Below are 21,196 nucleotides of genomic sequence, written 5' to 3' on the forward strand. Positions count from 1 at the left end.
GTGGCGGCGGCGGCAGCGCGGCGCAGCCGCCACCACCCGCTGTCCCCAGACACCGGCGGGTCCCTAGAGGGGAAACGATTGACACAGCTGCCTGCACCGCGCCCCCGGCCCTCTCCCGTGCCATCTGCGTCTCCCAGAGGGGCCAGGAGCTGGAGCCGGAGCTGGCACCCGAGCCCAGGAGGACCAAGCTCCTGACCACCGTCGGGAAGACCATCGCCCGCTCCAGCGCGGGGCTCTTTAGCACCGTGACCTCGCGGACAGGGACTACAACTCCCGTCGGGCTTTGAGACAGAGCCAATGGCGGCAGCCGGCGCGTGCGGGGCGCGGCGCCTGCGCGGCTGTTTGAGTAAGAGGCCGTGCGATTGGCTGCGGGGTCGGCGGCCGCGCGGGGCCGGTGGGAAGCGCAGTGACGGAGCGAGCGGCTGTTGGAGGAAGGAGGTGGGGGGGCCGGGAGCGCAAATGGCGTTGAGATGGTTCAGGGCCCTGTTCAAACTCCAGCGCTGACCATTCACCGGCGGAAACGGCGACGCAGGAGAAGGTGGCGGTCCCGCGGGGGCACGTAGCCAGCTCAGCCCGGGCTCCGGACGCCACGATCAGGGAGGCCTAAGCCCGGCCCGGCCGGCGGCACTCGAAGCCGGGAGGGAAGTTGCGGGGCCGCCGCTCCCTCCTTCCCCCCCTCGTCCGCCGGGCTTCCTATTTACCCGAGCGGAGACGCGGGGTGGTGACGGTGGCGGAGCCCCGGCCTCCCTAGGCGCGCCGGTCGGCCCTCTTCTCCCGCGCGGGGCTCCCGCGTCCGCCCGTGGGCTGTCGGGAGCGGGAGAGGCGGAGGCGGCCCGAGGCCAGAGCACCCGCCAGGCGCCGAGGGTGAGTGAGGGCGGCCTTAGGCCCGGAGCGGGTCGGGGGACACCGGGGCGGGCGGGGGGAAGTCTCGTCGACCACCCGGCCTTCGAGGAAGTTGGGTCAGGGGTGCTACCGGAACAACTCTTCTCCTCACCCCCCTCCCTCTTTGATTTCCCTTCTCTCTGGAGTTGTTGTTTTTTTTTCTTTTTCTTTTTTTCCGGGCGTCCGCTGATTGACTTTTCTCTCTAATGCCCGGTGCGGCGTCTAGGTTTCAGTTCCCAGTCTCTCCTCTCCCCTTCCTCCCATCTCTCTGTGGCCCCGTCGTCGAGGCCCGAGGGATTCGGTGGCCGAGGCTTCCGGGGCGTCGGGAGCGACATCCCTTTCCTGGGCGGTGGGGGTGGGGAGGCGAAAAGTTGCGTGAGCGTCCATCCTGAGGAGGCTGGCTTCCCCGCCGGCTCCCGCGGCGCCCCCGCCCGTCCCCAGGTGTGGATTTCTCCCCGGCTCTCGTTGGCCTCTTCCAGCCTCCCTCCCTCCTTCTCCGGAGTCCCGAGAAAGCTAGACTTCGACGCGAGTGAAGTGTCAGGGACCTCGTCCCAGCCCCTTTCCTTTAATCCCAAGCGCCCCTCTCTCTCAACATTTGACCGGGTTTTTTTTTTGGGCTGAAGCAAAGGCCCAGAGACGGAAGAGGCTCAGTCGTGAATCATGCTTTCCTTTCTAGTTAGGAAAGGTCTTTTGGAGTTTTGACTCCTGAGCAGGATCGAGAGCCTGTATATTCGAAATAAGCTTAAAATATAATGGCAAATATGCCTGCGCGTTTCTACTTTGTATTTGCGTAGCCAATGCCATCGTAGTAGTCTTGGACTTTAAAAAAAATTATACATGAGAAACGATAAAGGCAATCAAAAGTAGGGGACATTATATAATGAATTTTCGTATTACTCCCGTACCTTGGGTTCAGCAGTAACTAACGACACCAAATTTGTTCCATTTACACACTGACCATTCCTTACTGTTGGACAATTGCCGAGATTACTACATCAATGTTTCAGTATGTATTTGTGAAAGACGGGGCTCTTGCAAAAGCAACCACATTTTCTTATCACGCTGAAAATAATTAACTGCTTAGTATCAAATATTCATCTGCAGACTTTTAAGCCTTCTTACAGTGAATGCTTTGTAGTTTTTAGGACCTTTTTTGTATGTGTGTGGGGGGGGAGTCTGGTCGTGGGGCCTGAACTCTGGGCCTGGGCGCTGTCCCTCAGCTCTTCAGCTCAAGGCTAGCGCTCTACCACTTGAGCCACAGCACCACTTCCGGCTTTTTTTCTTTTTGCTTATGTGGTGCTGAGGAATCGAACCCAGGGCCTCATGCATGCAAGGCAAGCGCTCTACCACAGAGCCACCTTTCCAGCCCCAAGACCATTTTTACAATGAGTTTTTCTCGTTGGTGTAGAGGGGTTCAAATCTAGATCTTTGGTTTGGCCTTCAGTCAGCACTTTAGATGATTACCAGGTACGTGTATTCAAAACACTTCAGCTTTGTGGTTATATGTGTAAAGGTAGGCCCGCAGATCTAAGCTTTATAACCTTGAAGAAACACCTTATTTTGTAGTCTTTAGTAGCTGTCCGCTATACTTTGGTTTTGTTTAATATTCTTTCACTTCATAAGAATACAGTAAAACTTGTTATTATAAAATCTACAGCAGACAGGAAAATAGATTTCCTTCCTGAAAACTTTTCACCAATGTATATGATGATTAAGTTATTTTGTCAAATTAGAATTGGCTTATCTAGATAGATATTAAGATTAGTGATAGGTTAAAGCAAGTTGAGCAGTGATTCAGAATAAGTTGTTTAGAATTTAGACTAATAAAGAGAAAATATTCATAAAACTGTAAATCAAAATGTATTCAAAAGTATAGACCAAATAAAGTTCCATTGTTAGTTTCAGAGAAATAAAGGTTTTATTTCAAGCAAATTTTTTTACCTCCCAAGTTACAGTTAATGTATCAGTATTTAATCTTGGAAGTGCTAAAAAAATGGATAAGAATTGATTGTACTAAGAATGTAGTATAACATTTAAAAATGTTTATCTCCTGATTTGCTTACCTGGAGCTTTTTATCTGTTGTTATTGTGTTAAGTAAGTAAGGTGGATTGGTCATTTATAAATCAAAGAGGAAAATGAAGGATAAATGGTTCTATTCTTACAGTACTAATTCTTGGGTCACTGTGATGTGCTATAGTTCTCCAGCTCCTGAAAAATGTCACTCTGTTAATGAGAACAACACTATAGGGACAAGGAAGGTAGAACAAGGAGATGACCATCTAAGGAATATTTTTCAAGTCATAGCTCCAATTACATTAGACTAAAAAAGCCCTGCAGGATGTAAAACAGGAGAAACCCTTTTTTCTAACCCTTTTTTTTTTCCCTTGAATAAGTGCTGCAGGACTAAGTTTAGTCAACTATTTGACATTCTCAAGATCCTGAAGAAAAATACACTTGGTGCTTAAGGTCTTATATTAGTAATAATTACCTTATTTAGGTTATTTTTATGGTAAAGATATGTATGAGAATAGTAACGATTCATTTTGAACTTGGAAAAAATGCCTCACTGTAAGTTTTTCAGATGCAAGTTGGGCAGTCACTAAGCCTTTGTACTTTGCCAGTCACATAGTAGTATGTATTGTAACAATTGTCAAGTGGAAACATATAGAGTGAAAAATGCATCTATTTTCTTTCTTGTATTTAATTAACAATTTCTAAAGGTTCATATGCTGACTGTTGAAAAGTTACATGAGAATTCCTATGTTTTTGAAGTGACTAATATTTGTTAATTATTTTGTGATTGTATGTTCTCTTCATTCCCCCTCCCCCACAGGGAATATGAAACAGGTGTAAAAATGACATCCCGATTTGGAAAAACATATAGTAGGAAAGGAGGCAATGGCAGTTCAAAATTCGATGAAGTCTTTTCCAACAAACGGACCACCCTTAGCACAAAATGGGGAGAAACCACATTTATGGCTAAATTAGGACAGAAGCGGCCCAATTTCAAACCAGATATCCAGGAAATTCCGAAGAAACCTAAAGTAGAAGAAGAAAATACTGGAGATCCTTTTGGATTTGATAGTGATGATGAGTCTCTACCAGTTTCTTCAAAGAATTTAGTCCAGGGTAAGAGTTCCTCTTATTCAGACTCTGGTGAAGCTGCTCAGCTGGAAGAAGTCACTTCTGAACTTGGAACCAATAGCAAAATTAGTGTGGTGAGTGAAGACAGTGTTGTTTCCGAGAAAAGCTTACCTTTGGAGGATGCTGTGCTTGGCAAAGAAAAAAGCACCAACAGAATTCTAGAAGATAACAAAAGTAGCTGTGTTAAATTGATTTCAGGTAAGTTTTTATTTTCTTTATAATGAGCCAAGAGAGCCTTTTGCAAGTCAGTTAAATTATTTGAAGTGTGTGTATATATATATATATTTAATGAATAATTAATGTAGACTATAATTTTGTAAAAGATTTAAGAACCTTATTTATCTTTTGGTCTGAGAATAGGACTCAAACAACTCCCGTAGTGTCCTCGAACCCTGTACCTGAGGAGTTTTGTTTTTTTGTTCATTGGTTAGCGCTCTACCAATTGAGCCATGCCTTCAACCCCTTAAAACCTTTAAAGAAATCAATCAGGTTGAAATTTTTGTTTTTTGTTTTCTTTTTTTTTTTTTTCCCAGTCCTGGGGCTCCTGGGGCTTTGAACTCAGGGCCTGGGTGCTGTCCCTGAGCTTCTTTTGCTCAAGATTAGCACTCTACCACTTGAGCCACATCACTATTTCTGGCCTTTTCTGTTTCTGTGGTACTGAGGAATTGAACCCAGGGCTTCATACATGCTAGGCCAGCAAGCACTCTTATCAGGTTGAAATTTTAATTGAATAACTTATTGTTTCTAGACATTGGTTTGACATATTTTAGAACAGTATTTCATAAATCCCTGCCTGTAGTTCCAACTAGAAATACCGCTTTTATAAGTATTGCATAGTATCTTGTTTCTATTACTGTTGGAAATGTGATGGTTACTCATAACAATGAGATGATCATTCACATGAGAATTACTTAGGAATGTTAGACTATCTTCTTTTTTCGGTTATGGGGCTTGAACTCTGGGCTTAGGTGCTGTCCCTCAGCAATTCAGCGCAAGGCTAGCACTCTACCACTTGAACCACAGTGTCACTTCCGCTTTTCTGGTGGTTTGTTGAAGAGTCTCCTGGACTTTCCTGCTCAGACTGGCTTTGAAACTCGATCCTCAGATCTCAACCTCCTGAGTAGCAAGGATTACAGGGAGCCACCAGTGCCAAGCTAGACTATCTTTTAAAAGTAATTCAGTTGGGCTGGGAATGGCTTAGTGGTAGAGTGTTTGCCTAGCATGCATGTAGCCCTGGGTTTGATTCCTCAGTACCACAAACAGAAAAAGCCAGAAAAGGTACTGTGGCTCAAGTAGTAGAGTGCTAGCCTTAGGCAAAAGAAGCTCAGAGACAGTGCCCAGCCCCTGAGTTTAAAGCCCCAGGACTGGCAAAAAAAAAAAAAAAGAAAAAGAAAGTAATTCAGTAGGTGTGAGAAAAAACATTAAAGAAATTGCTCTTTATTGAAAATTCAGATTAGTTTGGAGTCTTTGAGCCAGTAATGTCTTGCACTAAATTTTCAAAACATACGTGTGTGTGTGTGTGTGTGTGTGTGTGTGTGTGTGTGTGTGTGTGTGTACACGTGTACGTGTGTATATGTGTACATGTGTTGATAGTGAGGCTTGAACTTAGTCTGGTCTGTGTCCTTGAACTTTTTTTGCTCAAGGCTAGCATTCTACCACTTGAGCCACAGCTTCACTTCTGGCTTTTTTAGTAGTTAACTGGAGATAAAAATCTCAGGGCCTTTGCTGCCCAGGCTGGCTTTGAAGCATGGATCCTCAGATCTCAAATCTCCCCGGTAGCGTTAGCTAGGATTACAGATGCAAACCACTGGTCCTTACCTCAAAACTGGTTGTAGGTTTTTTTTGTTGTTGTTTTTGTTTGAGGTTTGAACTCTGGGCTTGGGCACTGTCCTTCAGCTCTTCAGCTGAAGGCTAGTGCTCTGCCAGTTGAGCCTCAGCGCCACTTCCGGTTTTTGGCAGTTTATTGGAGATAAGAGTCTCATGGACTTTGCTGCCCTGGCTGGCTTTGAACCGTGATCCTCAGATCTTAGCCTCTTTTTTTTTTTGTCGGTTGTGGGGCTTGAACTCTAGGCTTGGGCGCTGCTTCAGCTCTTCAGCTCAAGGCAAGCACTCTACCAGTTGAGCCACAGTGCCACTTCCAGTTTCCTGAGTGGTTTATTGGAGATAAGAGTCTCACAGCCGGGCACCAGTGGCTCACGCCTGTAATTCTAGCTACTGAGGAGGATGAGACCTGAGGATCACGGTTCAAAGCTAGCCCGGGCAGAAAAGTCAGTGAGACTCTTATCTCCAATAAAACCACTAGAAAACCAGAAGTGGTACTGTGGCTTAAGTCGTAGAGCGCTCGCCTTGAGCTAAAGAGCGCAGGGACAGCGCCCAGGCCCAGAGTTCAAACCCCAGGACCGGGAAGAAAAAGAAAAAAAAGTCTCATGGTCTTTCTTGCCCAGGCTGACTTTGAACCATGATCTTCAGATTTCAGCCTCCTGAGTAGCTAGGATTACAGGTGTGAGCCACTAGCACCTGGCTGTTTTTAGTTTTTAAAAGGTTAATTTGTAAATATGGCATATAGTATTGTCTCATGAAATATTACATTTTGTTAGTCATATTCTACTTGTATAAGGGATTTGGGACTTGACAATAATTGTTACTGGGTACTTGAAATGTGGTTCACATACTAGATAGAGCTGCTTGCTTAGGAAGTCTGAAACCTTGAGTTCAAACCCCAGTACTACCACCAAAAGAAAAGAATATTCACTGGCCGCTGGTGGCTTATGCCTGTAATTCTGGTTACTCAGGAGGCTGAGATCTGGGGATTAGTATTTAAAGCCAGCCCTGGCAGGAAAGTCTGTGAGAGTCTTGTTTCTAGTTAACCAGCAAATAGCTCTGAAGTGGAGCTGTGGGTTAAGGTGTAGAGTGCCAGCCTTGAGCAAAAAAAATTTAGTGACAGATTCTAGGACTGGCATATACACACACAAAAAAAGATGTAGGGCTGGGGCTGGGAAGGTGTTTCAGTGGTAGAGCACTTGCCTTGCATGTTTGAGGCCCTGGGTTCGATTCCCCAGTACCACAGAAGCAAAAAGAAAAAAAAGAACTGGCGCTGTGGCTCAAGTGGTAGAGCGCTAGGCTTGAGCTGAAGAGCTGAGGGACAGCACCCAGGCCCAGAGTTCAGGCCCCACGACCGGACCTCCCCCCCCCCCCAAAAAAAAAAAAAAAAAAGGTATAGGGGAAAGTAACTAAAAGAATGAGGAGCTAAGATTGGAGGAAGATGGGATAGGAGGAGAGTGTGACCAACTTACCACCAGTAGGGTAAGGACAACCATGGTGGTTGAAATGACCTTAGTCTCTGCTTCTTGACTAGGTTTAGTGATAATGAGGGGCTATGTAGCATTCATAATTTGAAAGGAAGTCAAGACAAAATTTTGCTAGTACTGATTTTTTATTTGGCGGGGGGAGGGGAGGTACGGTACCTGCACTCTCAGGGGCTTTGAGCTCTTCCTTAGCTAGCATATTCAGAGCTGGCACTCTACCACTTGAGTGTGCCTCTGGAGACTAGCAATTTGCCAATTATTTGGAGATGGAATCTCTCAAACTTTTCTGCCCAGGCTGGCTTTCAACAGTGGTCCCCCAGATCTCAACTTCCTGAGTAGCTAACATTACAGGTTTGAGCCACTTGGGCCAGCCATAAAACTGAAATCTTTTTTTTTTTTCGGCTGGTCCTAGGGCTTGAACTCATGGCCAGGGCATTGTAGCTTCTCTTCTGCTCTTTTGGTTGGAAATATGAGTCTTGTGGACTTTGCTGCCTAGGCTGGCTTTGAACCACAATCCTTAGATCTCAGTCTCCTGAATAGTCAGGATTATACTTAGGAGCCACCAGTGCCTGGATTACTTACTACTGAGTTCTTAAAAGGAATGTGTGCTTTTGAAGCTTAATACAAGGCACTTGAAGCAATATCTTGAGGTGTATCTTGCTTAGTTTTACTAAAAATGCTAAGAATTTTCTTCTTTTCTTCCCCTTGGATGAGGGATGAGCCAGCTGCTATTTTCTTAATCTTCTGGGTTAATTCTCATTTGGCTGTCCTTACTCCTTTGCCCACATTTTTCTTGAAGCATTGTTCTTTTTTTTTTTTTTGCCAGTCGTGGGACCTGAACTCTGGGTCTGGGCACTGTCCCTCAGCTCTTCAGCTCAAGGCTAGCACTCTACCACAGAGCCACAGCGCCACTTCTGGCTTTTTCTGCTTATGTGGTGTTGAGGAATCAAACCCAGGGCCTCATGCTTGTAAGGCAAGCACTCTACCACCGAGCCGCCTTTCCAGCCCTAAGTTTTAGGTTTGAGGCTGACGGTCTAACATTTGTGAGAAGCAAATGTACACTAAACAGATGCTCAAGACCATGACTTTTTTCCACCTTACCAAGTTACACTTATTGCACAGGGAATAATGTAGTACTATGATTCCTCCTCCCAATGTTGAGGGTCTCCTAGAGTTCTGATAACCCAGACAACCAATGTAGGAGAAGAAGCAAACTTTTAGGGAATGCTTTTAATTTTCATTGTAGCTTTATCCTGTCCTAAATGTGTATTTGTTAGCTGGTTTCATACTTCTGAGAATGCTTTTGAGTTTTTGTCCTCCCATTCTTTTTTTTTTTTTTGGGTCCGATTGTGGGGCCTGAACTCTAGGCCTAGGCGCTGTCCCTCCCTTAGCTCTTCAGCTCAAGGCTAGCACTCTACCACTTGAGCCACAATGCCACTTCCGGCTTGTTTCTTTTTGCTTATGTGGTGCTGAGGAATCAAACCCAGGGCCTCGTGCATGCAAGGCAAGCGCTCTACCACTGAGCCACCTTCCCAGCCCTCCCATTCTTTTTCTCCTCTGAACTTGTATATTTTCCCTAGATTCTTCTTGCATTATGTGTGTCAGGTTGCTATTGCCTTGATTTTAGTTAATTTTAGGAACCCAGACCTATTTGGTAAAAGATGTATAGTGGGATATGTTGTCACATGCCTGTGATCTCACCACTGGAGGCTGAGGCATAAGGAAACCTAAGTTTGAAGTCAGTTTCAGCGATGTTGTAGTGAAGATTATCAGAAGATCAATGAAGCCTGGCTCTTTGAATCCAGCTTGTAATCAATCCTATCTACTTGAGAGGCAGAACTGTGGAATCAAGTTTTCAAGCCAGCTGGACAAAAAAGTTTGATTGAGACTATCTCAACCAATGGCTGGGTATAGTGGCACACACCAGTTCTTTCACACACCAGTTCTTTCAGCTACTAGGGAAGCACAGTGGCTGGGCACAGTGGTATATACCTGTAAGTCCCCATGACATGTGGAAGCACAAGTTAGAATTGAAGCTAGGCTGGCCTAGGTATAAAAATGAGACTTGCCGGGCGCTGTTGGCTCACCCCTGTAATCCTAGCTACTCATGAGGCTGAGATCTGAGGATCGCGGTTCAAAGCCAGCCCGGGCACGTAAGACCGTGAGACTCCTATCTCCAATAAACCACCAGAAAACCGGAAGTGGCGCTGTAGCTCAAGTGGTAGAGCGCTCGCCTTGAGCTGAAGAGCTGAGGGACAGCACTCAGGCCCAGAGTTCAAGCCCCACGACCGACAAAAAAAAATGAGACTTTAAGTGGCACTGTGGCTCATGTGGTAGGGCGCTTGCCTTGAACTGAAGAGCTTAGGGATAGTGCCCAGACCCAGAGTCCAAGCCCCACCACCGACCAAAAAAAAAAAGACCTATCTTGTAAATAACAAATGCAAAAGGGATAGAGGTGTGGCTCAAGTGGTAGAGTACCTGCCTAAGAAACCTGAAGCCCTGAGTTTAATCCCCAGTACTGCTCCCTCTCCCCAAAGGCTTCCCAAAAGTCTATTACAGTAGGGACCATTCTGAGAATGATAAAAGTTTTGGAATCACTATAGATAAAAGTGATTATTTGCTGGGAAGGTGGCTCAGTGGTAGAGCGCTTGCCTTGCATACATGAAGCCCTGGGTTCAATTCCTCAGCACCACATAAGCAAAAGAAGCCAGAAGTGGCACTGTGGCTCAAGTGGTAGAGCATTAGCCTTGAGCTGAAGAGCTGAGGGACAGTGCCCAGGCCCAGAGTTCAGGTCCCATGACCAACACCCAAAAAAGTGATTATTTGTGTCTCAGAATTCCTAGCAGTCTTTTGCATGCATGTTCAAACAGTTTTATTTAAGAACCTACTGGAAATTTTTATCAACAAATAGTTCAAAGTATATAGGTTAAAATTCAGTCAGTGGTATTTTATTGCTAATTCACACCATTTTAAGCACTTTTTTTTTTTTTTTTCAGGTAAGGCGTAGGTTTATTCAGTAGTCCTGCTGGGACCAGGCAAGGTTGGCACTCCACGCGGCTGGGAAAAGCCTAGGAAAGAGAGAGAGCTGGGAAAGAGAGGAAAGAGCTAGAGCAGAGAGAAAGCAGAGAGAGCTAGAAAAGAACAGCAAGAGAGCAGAAAAGAACAGAGAGAGCAGAGAGAGAGTAGAGAGAGCTAGAATAGAGCAGTGAGAACTAGAAAAGAACAGAGATCAAGCACTTTTTTTTTAGTATTGGAGTTTGAACTTAGAGGATCTTGCACTTAAGAGTGAGATAGGTACTCTGCCATTTGAGCCATATTCTTAAGTCTTTTTTTTTAATTTTGTTATTTTTTGAATAGGGTCTCTATTTTTGCTCCTGTCAGCTTGGACCATAACCCTCCTATTTGTGCTTCCCATGTAGGTCTGCTTTTTGTTAGTTGAGATGAGGTTTTGTGAACTTTTTTTGCCCTGACTGGCCTGAAACCTCAAAGCCTCTTGAGTGGTTACCAGTACAGGTATGAACTACCATGCAAAGATTAGTGAATATTTTTTTCCCCCATGGAGAAATACATGATTAGTTTATTTGGCACAACTAAAATTCTTTGTTGTAAATGCTTTTTTTTTTTTTTTTTGGTTGGTTGTGGGGCTTGAACTCTGGGCCTGGGTGCTGTCCCTCAGTAGTTCAGCTCAAGGCTAGCGCTCTGCCACTTGAGCCACAGAACCACTTCTGGTTTTCTGCTGGCTTTTCATTAGAGATAAGAGTTTCACAGACATTCCTGCCAGGTTGGCTTTGAACTTTGATCCTGCTATCTTAGCCTCCTGAATAGCTAGGATTACAGGCGTGAGCCACCAGTGCCTGGCTATAAATGCTTTTTGATGTGACAGTACTTTTGAAAGTTGTGACTAATTTGGAGAAGAAAGTTAAGATGAATTAGGTTGCCATTTCCAAATGGATTCTTGATTGATAAGGGAAACCAACATGTTTGTTTGTTTTGGTCAGTTATGGGGCTTAACTTGTCCTTGGTGCTGTCCCTTAGCTCTTCAGCTGAAGGCTAGTAGTGCCACGTCTGGCCTTTTCTGCTTATGTGGCACTGAGGAATTGAACCCAGGGCCTCATGCATACAAGGCAAGCACTCTACCACTGAGCCACCTTCACAGCCCTTGTCCCAAAGTTTTTATGCCCAAGGCTAGTATTCTACCACTTGAGCATCAGCTTCACTTCTGGTTTTTTGGTGGTTAATTGGAGATAAGAGTCTGTGAGAGCCCCAGGTTGCCAGAAGAGTCTCATGGACTTTTCCAGTCTGTAATCTCAGATTACAGATGTGAGCTACCAATTCCCTGCTTTGCTATAATGTCTTAACCTTCAATTGAAGCAAGAAAACTTTCATAAAACTTAGAATAATTTTAAAAAAACCCACAAAAATAAAAAGTAAGAGATCTTCCTGTATTCACTTGTTCAGTATATGGCAAGTTTTTTGTGGTGGAGAGGGGGATGCTGAATTCAGTTGAACCAAACCCTCATACATAGTAGACAGCACCCTGTCATTGAACTACAACCTTTGCCCAATATATGGCAAATCTTGTTTCATCTGTTCTACACACTATTCTCTCCATTCTCCTATCTCTTACTCCCTGAATATTACAGATACTTCTGTGTCTTATATCTAATTTTTAAAACAAAATGTTCAGGTTGCCCTTACTTTTGGAGCCGTATGTTCCCAGCCAAATGTGCCACTTAAAAAAAACCTGTTAGGAGTTTTAAGTTCACCTTGCTAAGAGCACTCCAGTACTCTTATTTTTTGTTGTTGTTGGTTATGGGGCTTGAACTCTGGGCCTGGGAGAAGTCCCTCAGCTCTTCAGCTCAAGGCTAGCCCTCTACCACTTGAGCCACAATGCCACTTCTGGCTTTTTCTGCTTACATGTGCTGAGGAATTGAACCCAGGGCCTCATGCATATGAGGCAAGCACTCTACCACGGAGCCACCTTCCCAGCCTTCCAGTACTCTTTAAAGTTTGGAATCTAGGGATGCATTAAAGGTATAAGAAGGCTTATTTTGGCTTTTATATGAGACTATTTCCATTTTCCTTCTTTGTTAGTCTGGACTCTTGAAAAAGCATGTGAAGACTTATATTTCTGGTTGGCACACTTTCATTGCCAACCAGCTGCGATTCAGTCTACATATCCTGCCAAATATTGAGATAACTATAGCATAGGCTCTTAATTTGCATGACTGGTTTTGTAGCCAATACATTTTTTCCGTTTACTTAAAGCTGTAACTGAATATTTGTGTGAGCTTGGTGATTGTGTTTGTCAAGAAATTATTAACTTTGATTTTAGAGTTGAAAGTTATTTATTTATTTATTTATTTGGTTCCGGTCGTAGGGCCTGAACTCTGGGCCTGAGTGCTATCCCTCAGCTCTTCAGCTCAAGGCTAACACTCTACCACTTGAGCCACAGCACCACTTCTGGCTATTTTTTTTTTCTGCTTATGTGGTGCTGAGGAATCCCAGGGCTTCATGCATGCAAGGCAAGCACTCTACCACTGGGCTACCTTCCCAGGCCCATGAAAGTGATTCTTTAGAAAGGGAAATCAGTTGTTCTATTCTTGAAAGTTGAAAGCATGTTAGAACCCTGAGATGATATTATCAAGTCATTGGATAACATATAGGTGATCAATGAAGATTAGTTAAAAATCCTGGAAATAAGCTTGGTATGGAATTCTAGCTATTTGGGAGGCTGAGATTAGGAAGATCATGGTGTGAGGACAACCTTGGGCAAAAATAGTTTGTGGGGGACTCCCCCTATCTCAGCCAGTAAAAAAATGGGTATGGTGGCTGTGTCCCTCATCCCAATTAGGAAGGAAGGATTAATAGGAGGATTTTGATCCAGAGCAGTGGAGCAGAAATAGAGACCTTAGTTGAAAAATAATGAGAGCAAAAAGGGTTGAGAGGGTATGGCTCAAGTGGTAGTGATAGAGTGTAGCAAATGCAAGGCTTTCAAATCCCCTGTACTGAAAGAAAAATCCTCAAATTTCTTTCCTTCCCTCTCCTTCCTTCTCTCAATCCCTCCCTCCCTCCCTCTCTCCCTTCCTTCTTTCCCTTTCCCTTTCCTCCGCTATCTTTCCTCTTCTTCCTTTCCTTCTTCTCTCCCTTACTCCCTCTCTTCCTTCTTCCTTCCTATTTCTTTTTTTTTCCTATTTCTTTTTTATTGGAAGTACTAGGATTTGAACTTAGGACTTTGAACTTGCCCTGGCTTGCATGATTGGCTAGTGTTCTACCATTTGCACCATACCTCCAGTCTGGCTTTTTGTTGATTTTTATGGTTTTTTTTTTTGTTTGTTTGTTTTTGTTTTGCTCTTGATTAGCTTTACTCAAGGCTGGCATGCTACCACTTGAGCTACATCTCCAGTTCAGATCTTTCACTGGTAATTGGAGATAAGATTCTTAAATTTGTCTGTCCTGGCTAGTTTTGAACCATAGTCATCAGATCTCAGCCTCCTTAGTGGCAACGATTGTAGTTATGAGTCCCTGGTGCCCAGCATTGCTGGTTATTTTGGAGCTGGAGCCTTGAAAGCTTTTCTGCCAGAGATGGCTTTAAACTATAGTCGTCTGGGTCTTAGGCTCATGAGTAGTTAGGGTTACAGGTATAAGTCATCAGTGTTTAGCTTTGAATGCATTTATTTTATTTTTGCCAGTCCTGGGGCTTGAACTCAGGGCCTGGGCACTATCCCTGGCTTGTTTTGCTCAAAACTAGTGCTCTACCACTTGAGCCACAGTGCCACCTCTGGCTTTTTCTGTTTTATATGGTACTGAGTAATCGAACCCAGGGCTTCATGCATGCTGGGCAAGCACTAAGCCACCTTCCCAGCCCTGAATGCATTTTTAAAAATAGAATTTATATAAAGTCAACTAATTTTTAAGAAAAGTAGATAAGAGGCCTGTTACTTAATTAGTTTCTATTTTGTGCTTAATCTTTTATCAGTTGATCCTTAACCAGAGCTATGTAGTGCTTTTTTAAAAAATTTCTTGTTGGGCTGGGAAGATGGCTCAGTGGTAGAGTGCTTGCCTCGCATGCATGAGGCCCTGGATTCGGTTCCTCAGCACCACATAAGCAGAAAAAGCCGGAAATGGCACTGTGGCTCAAGTGGTAAAGCACTAACCTTGAGCTGAAGAGCTGAGGGATGGTGCCCAGACCTAGAGTTCAAGCCCCACAACTGACCAAAAAAAAAAAAAAAATTCTTGTTACAAAAAGGGTAAGTATAGTTTAGAGGTTGAATAATTTGAACTAGTAGATTTGTGGAACATCCAAAGTCGTCTTTCCATTCAGTGCTGCTGCATTCTGATATGAATGAACTTATTTTTCTCGTATTCAGAGCCATGTAATTAAAACTATAAGAATAGCTTTATCTTGATAATGAAATAACTTGATGTTGAAATAACTTTTTTTTGAAATAACTTTTTTTTAACAAGAATATGATCAAAGTATCTGAATAACTGCCCTTATTTTTACAGATAACAAGTATCTTTTAAATTTTTTTGTGCTGTATATGACTGAATTTTGTTTTTATTTTATTTTTGTTGGTTGTGGAGCTTGAACTCTGGGCCTGGGCACTGTCCCTGAGCTCTTCAGCTCAAGGCTAGCGTTCTACCACTTGAGCCACAGCACCCGCTTTTGGTTTTTTCTGTCTATGTGGTACTGAGGAATCAAACCCAGGGCCTCATGCATGCGAGGCAAGCACTCTACCACTGAGCCACGAAACTGATAGGTATCTTGGTGGCTTTATCACTAAATTTTTCTGGAGTAACTTTCTTAGCACCACCTGCAAGATGATTAAAAGCTGTCTTCTCTCTTCATATACATACACACACACATATATATATATATGTATAAATTATATATGTAAATTATACACACGGTGTGGATATGTGTGTGAGTGAGAGAGAGTGATTTGCTTTTTGTGCTGGTCTTGGGGCTTGAGTTCAGAGCCTGGGTGCTGTCGCTGAGCTTTTTTGTTCAAGGCTAGTGCTCTGCTGCTTGAAGCCACAGCTCCACTTCCACTTGTTTTTTGGTGGTTACTTGAGAACTCAGGGACTGTGATCCTCAGATCTTAGCCTCCTGAGTAGCTAGGGTTACAAGGCATGAGCCACTAGTGCTTGTTTCACCTTATAATTTTAACATCTACATCTTTTTTTTTTTGGTCAGTTGTGGGGCTTGAACTCTGGGGCTGGGTGCTGTCCCTCAGCTTTTCACCTCAAGTCTAGGGTTCTACCACTTGAGCCACAGCGCTGCTTCCAGTTTTCTGGTTTATTGGAGATAAGAATCTCACTGCTTTTCCTGCCTGAGCTGGCTTTGAATCTCAATCCTCAGATCTCAGCCTCCAGAGTAGCTAGGATTACAGGTGTGAGTCACTGGCACTTGACCTAACCTTGTTTTTTTAATCAATAAAAATTTGCATTTGAAAATTTAATCTGTAATACTCCGAGAATGTGCTTGCAAGATTTTCTTAAAATTTTATAAGATGAGAAACAATGAAGTTCATTGATAGACCCCAGATCTACCCCCAATTTGTTTTTCATTCTCCTCTACTTTGTCTTTTATCTTTTCCTCTTATCTTTTTTAAAAAAGATGGGGTATTGTCATATAGCTCAGCTGTTTGAACTTGAAATCCTCTTGCCTTAGCCTCTCAAAAGCTTCTGGAGTTACAGGTATTTGCCACCATGTCCTGACTTCCCTCTTTTTCCCCTTCCCTTAAAAGTTTTAGACTGCCATCCATGAATGAAGTTTCCAGAGCATGAGGTTGTGAGTTCAAGCCCCAGTACTGGTGAAAATAAATAAATAAAAATTCCCGAAGTAGAAGATGATAGGCATATTAAGAAATATTAACTAGTTGATATGCATAAACAACTACTGTAGCCACTAGGCATCAGAACCAGTATTAGAATTTCCTTGAAAGCTTGGTGCCCAAGGTTCACACCTGTAATCTTAGCTACTGAGAGCTAAGGATCATGGTTCAAAGCCAGCCTGGGCAGGAAAGTCCTTGGGACTTTTATCTCCAGTTAGCTACCAGAAAGCCATAAATGGAGTTGTGGCTCAAAGAGATAGAGTGCTATCCTTGAGCACAAAAGTTTAGGGATAAGAACCAGGACCAGCAAACAAACAAAAAAATCATTTGGGATCTGGTTTTTAGAATTAGTAGAAAGAATAGAAATTAGTAGAAAGAATAGAAATAACTGGGGCCAGACTTCAAGACAGAACTTTTTGGCATCTTATCTCATCAACATACAAATACCGCTGTTAAGACTTTTTTTTGTTGTTGTTGGTCACGGGGCTTGAACTCTGGGCTTTGGCGCTGTCCCTCAGCTCTCAGCTCAAGGCGAGCGCTCTACCGCTTGAACCACAGAGCTACTTCCGGTTTTCTAGTAGTTTATTGGAAATAAGAGTCTCAGGGACTTTTCTGCCTGGGCTAGCTTTGAACCGTGATCCTCAGCGTCCTGAGTAGCTAGGATTATAGGCGTGAGCCACTGGTGTTAAGACTGAAATCTCTTGAAAGGGTTTTAGGGTGACCGTTTTAAGAGAGTTGGATGTCTGAGGGAGGGGTTACTAGAAGACAGGAGAAAAGGTAGAAGGCAGCTGGTTGTGTATTAATTTCGTTACTTAGTGAAATTATCTCAGTTATTTCATGATTAATGATTAATTGCTTCTGTACTGTTATGCAGATCTACTTGTTAACTTTTATATTGATGACATTCTTGTTTTTTATACTTTGACTCATTTTTATAGATACAATGGAGAATTTTAGTGATGATCTTGAAAAAAATAGTCACCATTTTCACAAAAATGCTGAAGACAATGCCAAGAAACCCACCATAGAAATCACAGTGGCATCTGGATACAAAGCTGATGAAATCAAGGAAACAAATGATACTTGGAACTCCCAGTTTGGAAAAAGATCAGAATCTCCATCTGAAATATCTGCAATCAAAGGCTCTGTTAGAACTGGTCTATATGAATGGGATAATGATTATGAAGATATCAGATCAGATGATTGTATTTTAAGTTTGGATAGTGATCCTCTTTTGGAGATGAAAGAGGAGGATTTTAAAAATCGCTTGGAAGATACAAATGAAGCCATGGAGGAAGACATTTTGCAAAGTGTTCTTAGGCCAAGCAACTGTAGGACGTATTGTAGGGCCAATAAGGCAAAATCCTCACAAGGAGCTTCAAATTTTGATAAGCTAATGGATGGTACCAGTCAGGCCTTAGCCAAAGTCAACAGTGAATCAAATAAAGATGGCCTGAATCAGGCAAAGAAAGGTGGTGTAAGTTGTGGGACCAGTTTTAGAGGGACGGTTGGAAGGACTAGAGATTATACTGTTTTACATCCATCTTGCTTGTCAGTGTGTAATGTTACCATACAGGATACCATGGAACGCAGTATGGATGAATTCACCTCATCCACTCCTGCAGATTTAGGTGAGGCTGGCCGTCTCAGAAAAAAGGCGGATATTGCAACTTCTAAGACCACTACTAGATTCCGACCTAGTAACACAAAATCCAAAAAGGATGTTAAACTTGAATTCTTTGGTTTTGAAGATCATGATGAGACAGGAGGCGATGAAGGAGGTTCTGGAAGTTCTAATTACAAAATTAAATACTTTGGCTTTGATGACCTCAGTGAAAGTGAAGATGATGATGATGACTGTCAAGTGGAACGAAAAACCAGCAAAAAAAGAACTAAAACTGCTCCATCACCCTCCTTACAGCCTCCTCCTGTAAACAATGATAATTCCCAGGACAGTCAAACTAGTGCTAATAATTCAGGTAAGAATTTTATTTAAAAGTGTGTGTGTTGTGTAAGTGTACACGCACACCATACGTGCATATGCATGACGGTTTTCAGATTTAAATCAATAGCTTAGTTCGTTCCTTATTCAATGTTTATTACTTGTAGTTTTAATACAAGTATGAATATGTATTTAGAACCTCAAATTACCTTATCCAAAAGTAATGTGAATGATCAAATGATCATTTATTGCTGTGTGTGTGTCCTAGAGCTTGAACCCAGGGCCTGGGCACTGTCCTGAGCTTTTTTGCTCAAGGTTAGCACTGTACCCACCCCTTGAGCTGTTCTACTTCTGGATCTCTCTTTTTTTTTTTTTAGTCTGGTCGTGGGGCCTGAACTCTGGGCCTGGGCACTGTCCCTCAGCTCTTCAGCTCAAGGCTAGCACTCTACCACTTGAGCCACAGCGCCACTTCCAGCTCTTTTCATTTTGCTTATGTGGTGCTGGGGAATCGAACCCAGGGCCTCATGCATGCAAGGCAAGCACTCTACCACTGAGCCACCTTCCCAGCCCACTTCTGGTTCTTTTATGGTTTATTGGAGATAGGAGTCTCACTGACTTTCCCAGGCTGGTTTTCAAACTGTGTCAGTGAAGGGAAGCTAGGTATCATGAATACTAACTAGGTACTAAACTACTGAGCTACATCTCTAGCCAAGCACTTGAGAGTTTAAACTGGGTGTCTTGGACAAGGACAGAAACCAAATATTTTGATGTTTGAGCTGTGAAAGTCCAAGTGCAATAGACATATAAAGCTAGATTTTGTACCTTTGGATTTATATTGATAACATTTGGTAATGAGGAAAGTACTAGAAAAGTAAAATTTACTAAAATCCTTTGTAGTTGCCCTGAAATGAATAGACATTTAAAACATTCTCAAACCCTCTTAAATTGGTTTTATAACATTGAAAAGTGTTAGAGAAGCATTCTTTATCTTTTAAGGTTATAGGCTCAGGGATGAGGTCCTCTGTATAGTTCAGTCTTCACTGTGAGCCATAAGTGAGTAGCTTAGCTGTGGTATAATTAAGTTGTTACCTGAGAAGAACTTTGTAGTGGATTGATGACGTGAGTGAGGAGGAATTTGTGAAAGCTTCTGTGTTACATTTTCTGGATTGGTGTACTTAACACACACACACACACACACACACACACACACACACACACACACACCCCTTTTGTACACACACACACACACACACACACACACACACACACACACACACACACACACACACACACACACACACACACACACACACACACACACACACACACACACACACACACACACACACACACACACACACACACACACACACACACCCCCCCCCCCCTTTGTCCTATTGGAATTGTAGAGGAATTGTAGAATTGTCATTGTGGTAAAATAGAATTATACAATAATCTTGAGAGTATACTTTGCTTTTTTAACAAAAATAGTTTTGCTTGGGGGCTGGGAAGTTGGCTCAGTGGTAGAGTAATTGCCTCGCATGCATGAGGCCCTGGGTTCAGTTCCACCACATAAGCAGAAAAAAAGCCAGAAGTGGCGCTGTGGCTCAAGTGGTAAAGCACTAGCCTTGAAGAGCTGAGGGACAGTGCATAGGCCCGGAGTTCAGCCCCCACAACTGACCAAAAAAAAAAAAAAGCGTTTTGCTCAATTAGAATCATTCTTTTTGGTGCATGATATTGAGCCTTAAGTATGTGAGGCATGTGTTCTACCATTGAGTTACATTCCCCAGCAGGAGTGTCACAGGCCACCAGTTCATGCCTGTAATCCTACCTACTGTAATCCTACTCAGAAGGCCTGGAGGATTCTGAGCTATGTCTCCAACCCAGGCCTCTAAACCCTAGATTCTGGTTTGAAGCCAGCCAGACAGAATAGTCTGTGAGACTCTCTCTCTAATTAACTAGCAAAATGCCAGAGTAGAGGTGTGGCTCAAGTGGTAGAGCACCAGCCTGAGCTGCACAGGAGTATGAAGCCCTTAGTTGAAGCCTGGTACTGAGAAACATAAAACAAAATAAAGCAAAACAAAACAAATGCAGGAGCATCTAGGGGCTCAGCCCCTCTCTGTTTGCAAAAACAGGAAGGGAAGGCAGTATTGTCAAAATTTCTCCAGTGTTGTCTTTGGATTCTTTTTGGAGAACTAAAGTTTGTAATGGACACTTGAGACTTGATACTTCTGTATAATACCAGACCTTTTGCTCCTGTCCTTTTGCAATTTACGTCTTGTACTAACCTGGATTGCAAGTTACCCTAATTTGCAGTTGAAAGTCTTGTTGCTTTTACATCTTGGGGTAATAAACATTTACTTTCAGAACCTTGAAGTTGATACTTAATAACATTTGAACATTGGAGACCATTTGGATGATAAGCCCCAAGTTGAAATTTAAATCTTATAATGTGTGAAGCAGTAAACATTTTAAAAGATGGAGTAAAGTCTTTTTTTTTTTTTTAAGAAAAACTATTAGGCAGCTGAGTCTGCAGGCTGCCTCTGGTTTAGTTGGAAACTCAGGCAGTTGGGGGAAAAGGGTGGAACCACACAGCCAGGATTTATCAAGGCTAGGGGCTGGAGATGTGACCACAGCAGAATAGGGTGTTACCTCAGGGAAATGGGGAGGTTACTACCTCCAAGTGTGCCAGTTACCTAGGTGATGCAGGTACTAGGCAGAAACTTAGCCAAGAGGAGGGAGGAGTCTGTTCCACCTTCCCAGGGTGGACCTTACAATAACCATTTGGGAAGTAATCTAAATCTTTTAGAAATATTTGAGTAAAGACCCACTCTGTATAGTTTTGCTAAGTATAGCTATCTTTTAATGTTTTTTTTGTTTCAATTTTTTTTTTTTTTTTTTGTCGCTTGTGGGTCTTGAACTCTGGGCCTGGGCGCTGTCCCTAGCTCTTCAGCTCAAGGTGAGCACTCTACCACTTGAGCCACTGCGCCATTTCCAGTTTTCTGAGTGGTTTATTGGAGATAAGTTTCACGGACTTTCCTGCCAGTGCTGGCTTTGAACTGCAATCCTTAGATCTCAACCT

At 43.2% G+C, this 21,196-nt stretch overlaps 1 protein-coding gene across 4 annotated transcripts in view; it reads left to right on the forward strand.

Moving 5' to 3' along the window:
• The first annotated feature begins 405 nt into the window (after positions 1–405).
• Positions 406–21,196, forward strand: part of Wapl (WAPL cohesin release factor) — a 71,622-nt gene continuing 50,831 nt past the window's right edge. For all 4 annotated transcript variants that reach the window (XM_042690104.1, XM_042690105.1, XM_042690107.1 and 1 more), the window contains exons 1-3: positions 406–864; positions 3,717–4,225; positions 17,111–18,151. In XM_042690104.1, coding sequence (XP_042546038.1) covers positions 3,739–4,225; positions 17,111–18,151 — 1,528 coding nt within the window. In that variant the 5' untranslated portion in view covers positions 406–864; positions 3,717–3,738. The remainder of the gene's footprint in view (positions 865–3,716; positions 4,226–17,110; positions 18,152–21,196) is intronic.

The sequence above is a fragment of the Dipodomys spectabilis genome, unplaced genomic scaffold, assembly GCF_019054845.1.
Source record: "Dipodomys spectabilis isolate Male_0828 unplaced genomic scaffold, ASM1905484v1 ptg000136l, whole genome shotgun sequence".
In the NCBI taxonomy this organism is placed as follows: domain Eukaryota; kingdom Metazoa; phylum Chordata; class Mammalia; order Rodentia; family Heteromyidae; genus Dipodomys; species Dipodomys spectabilis.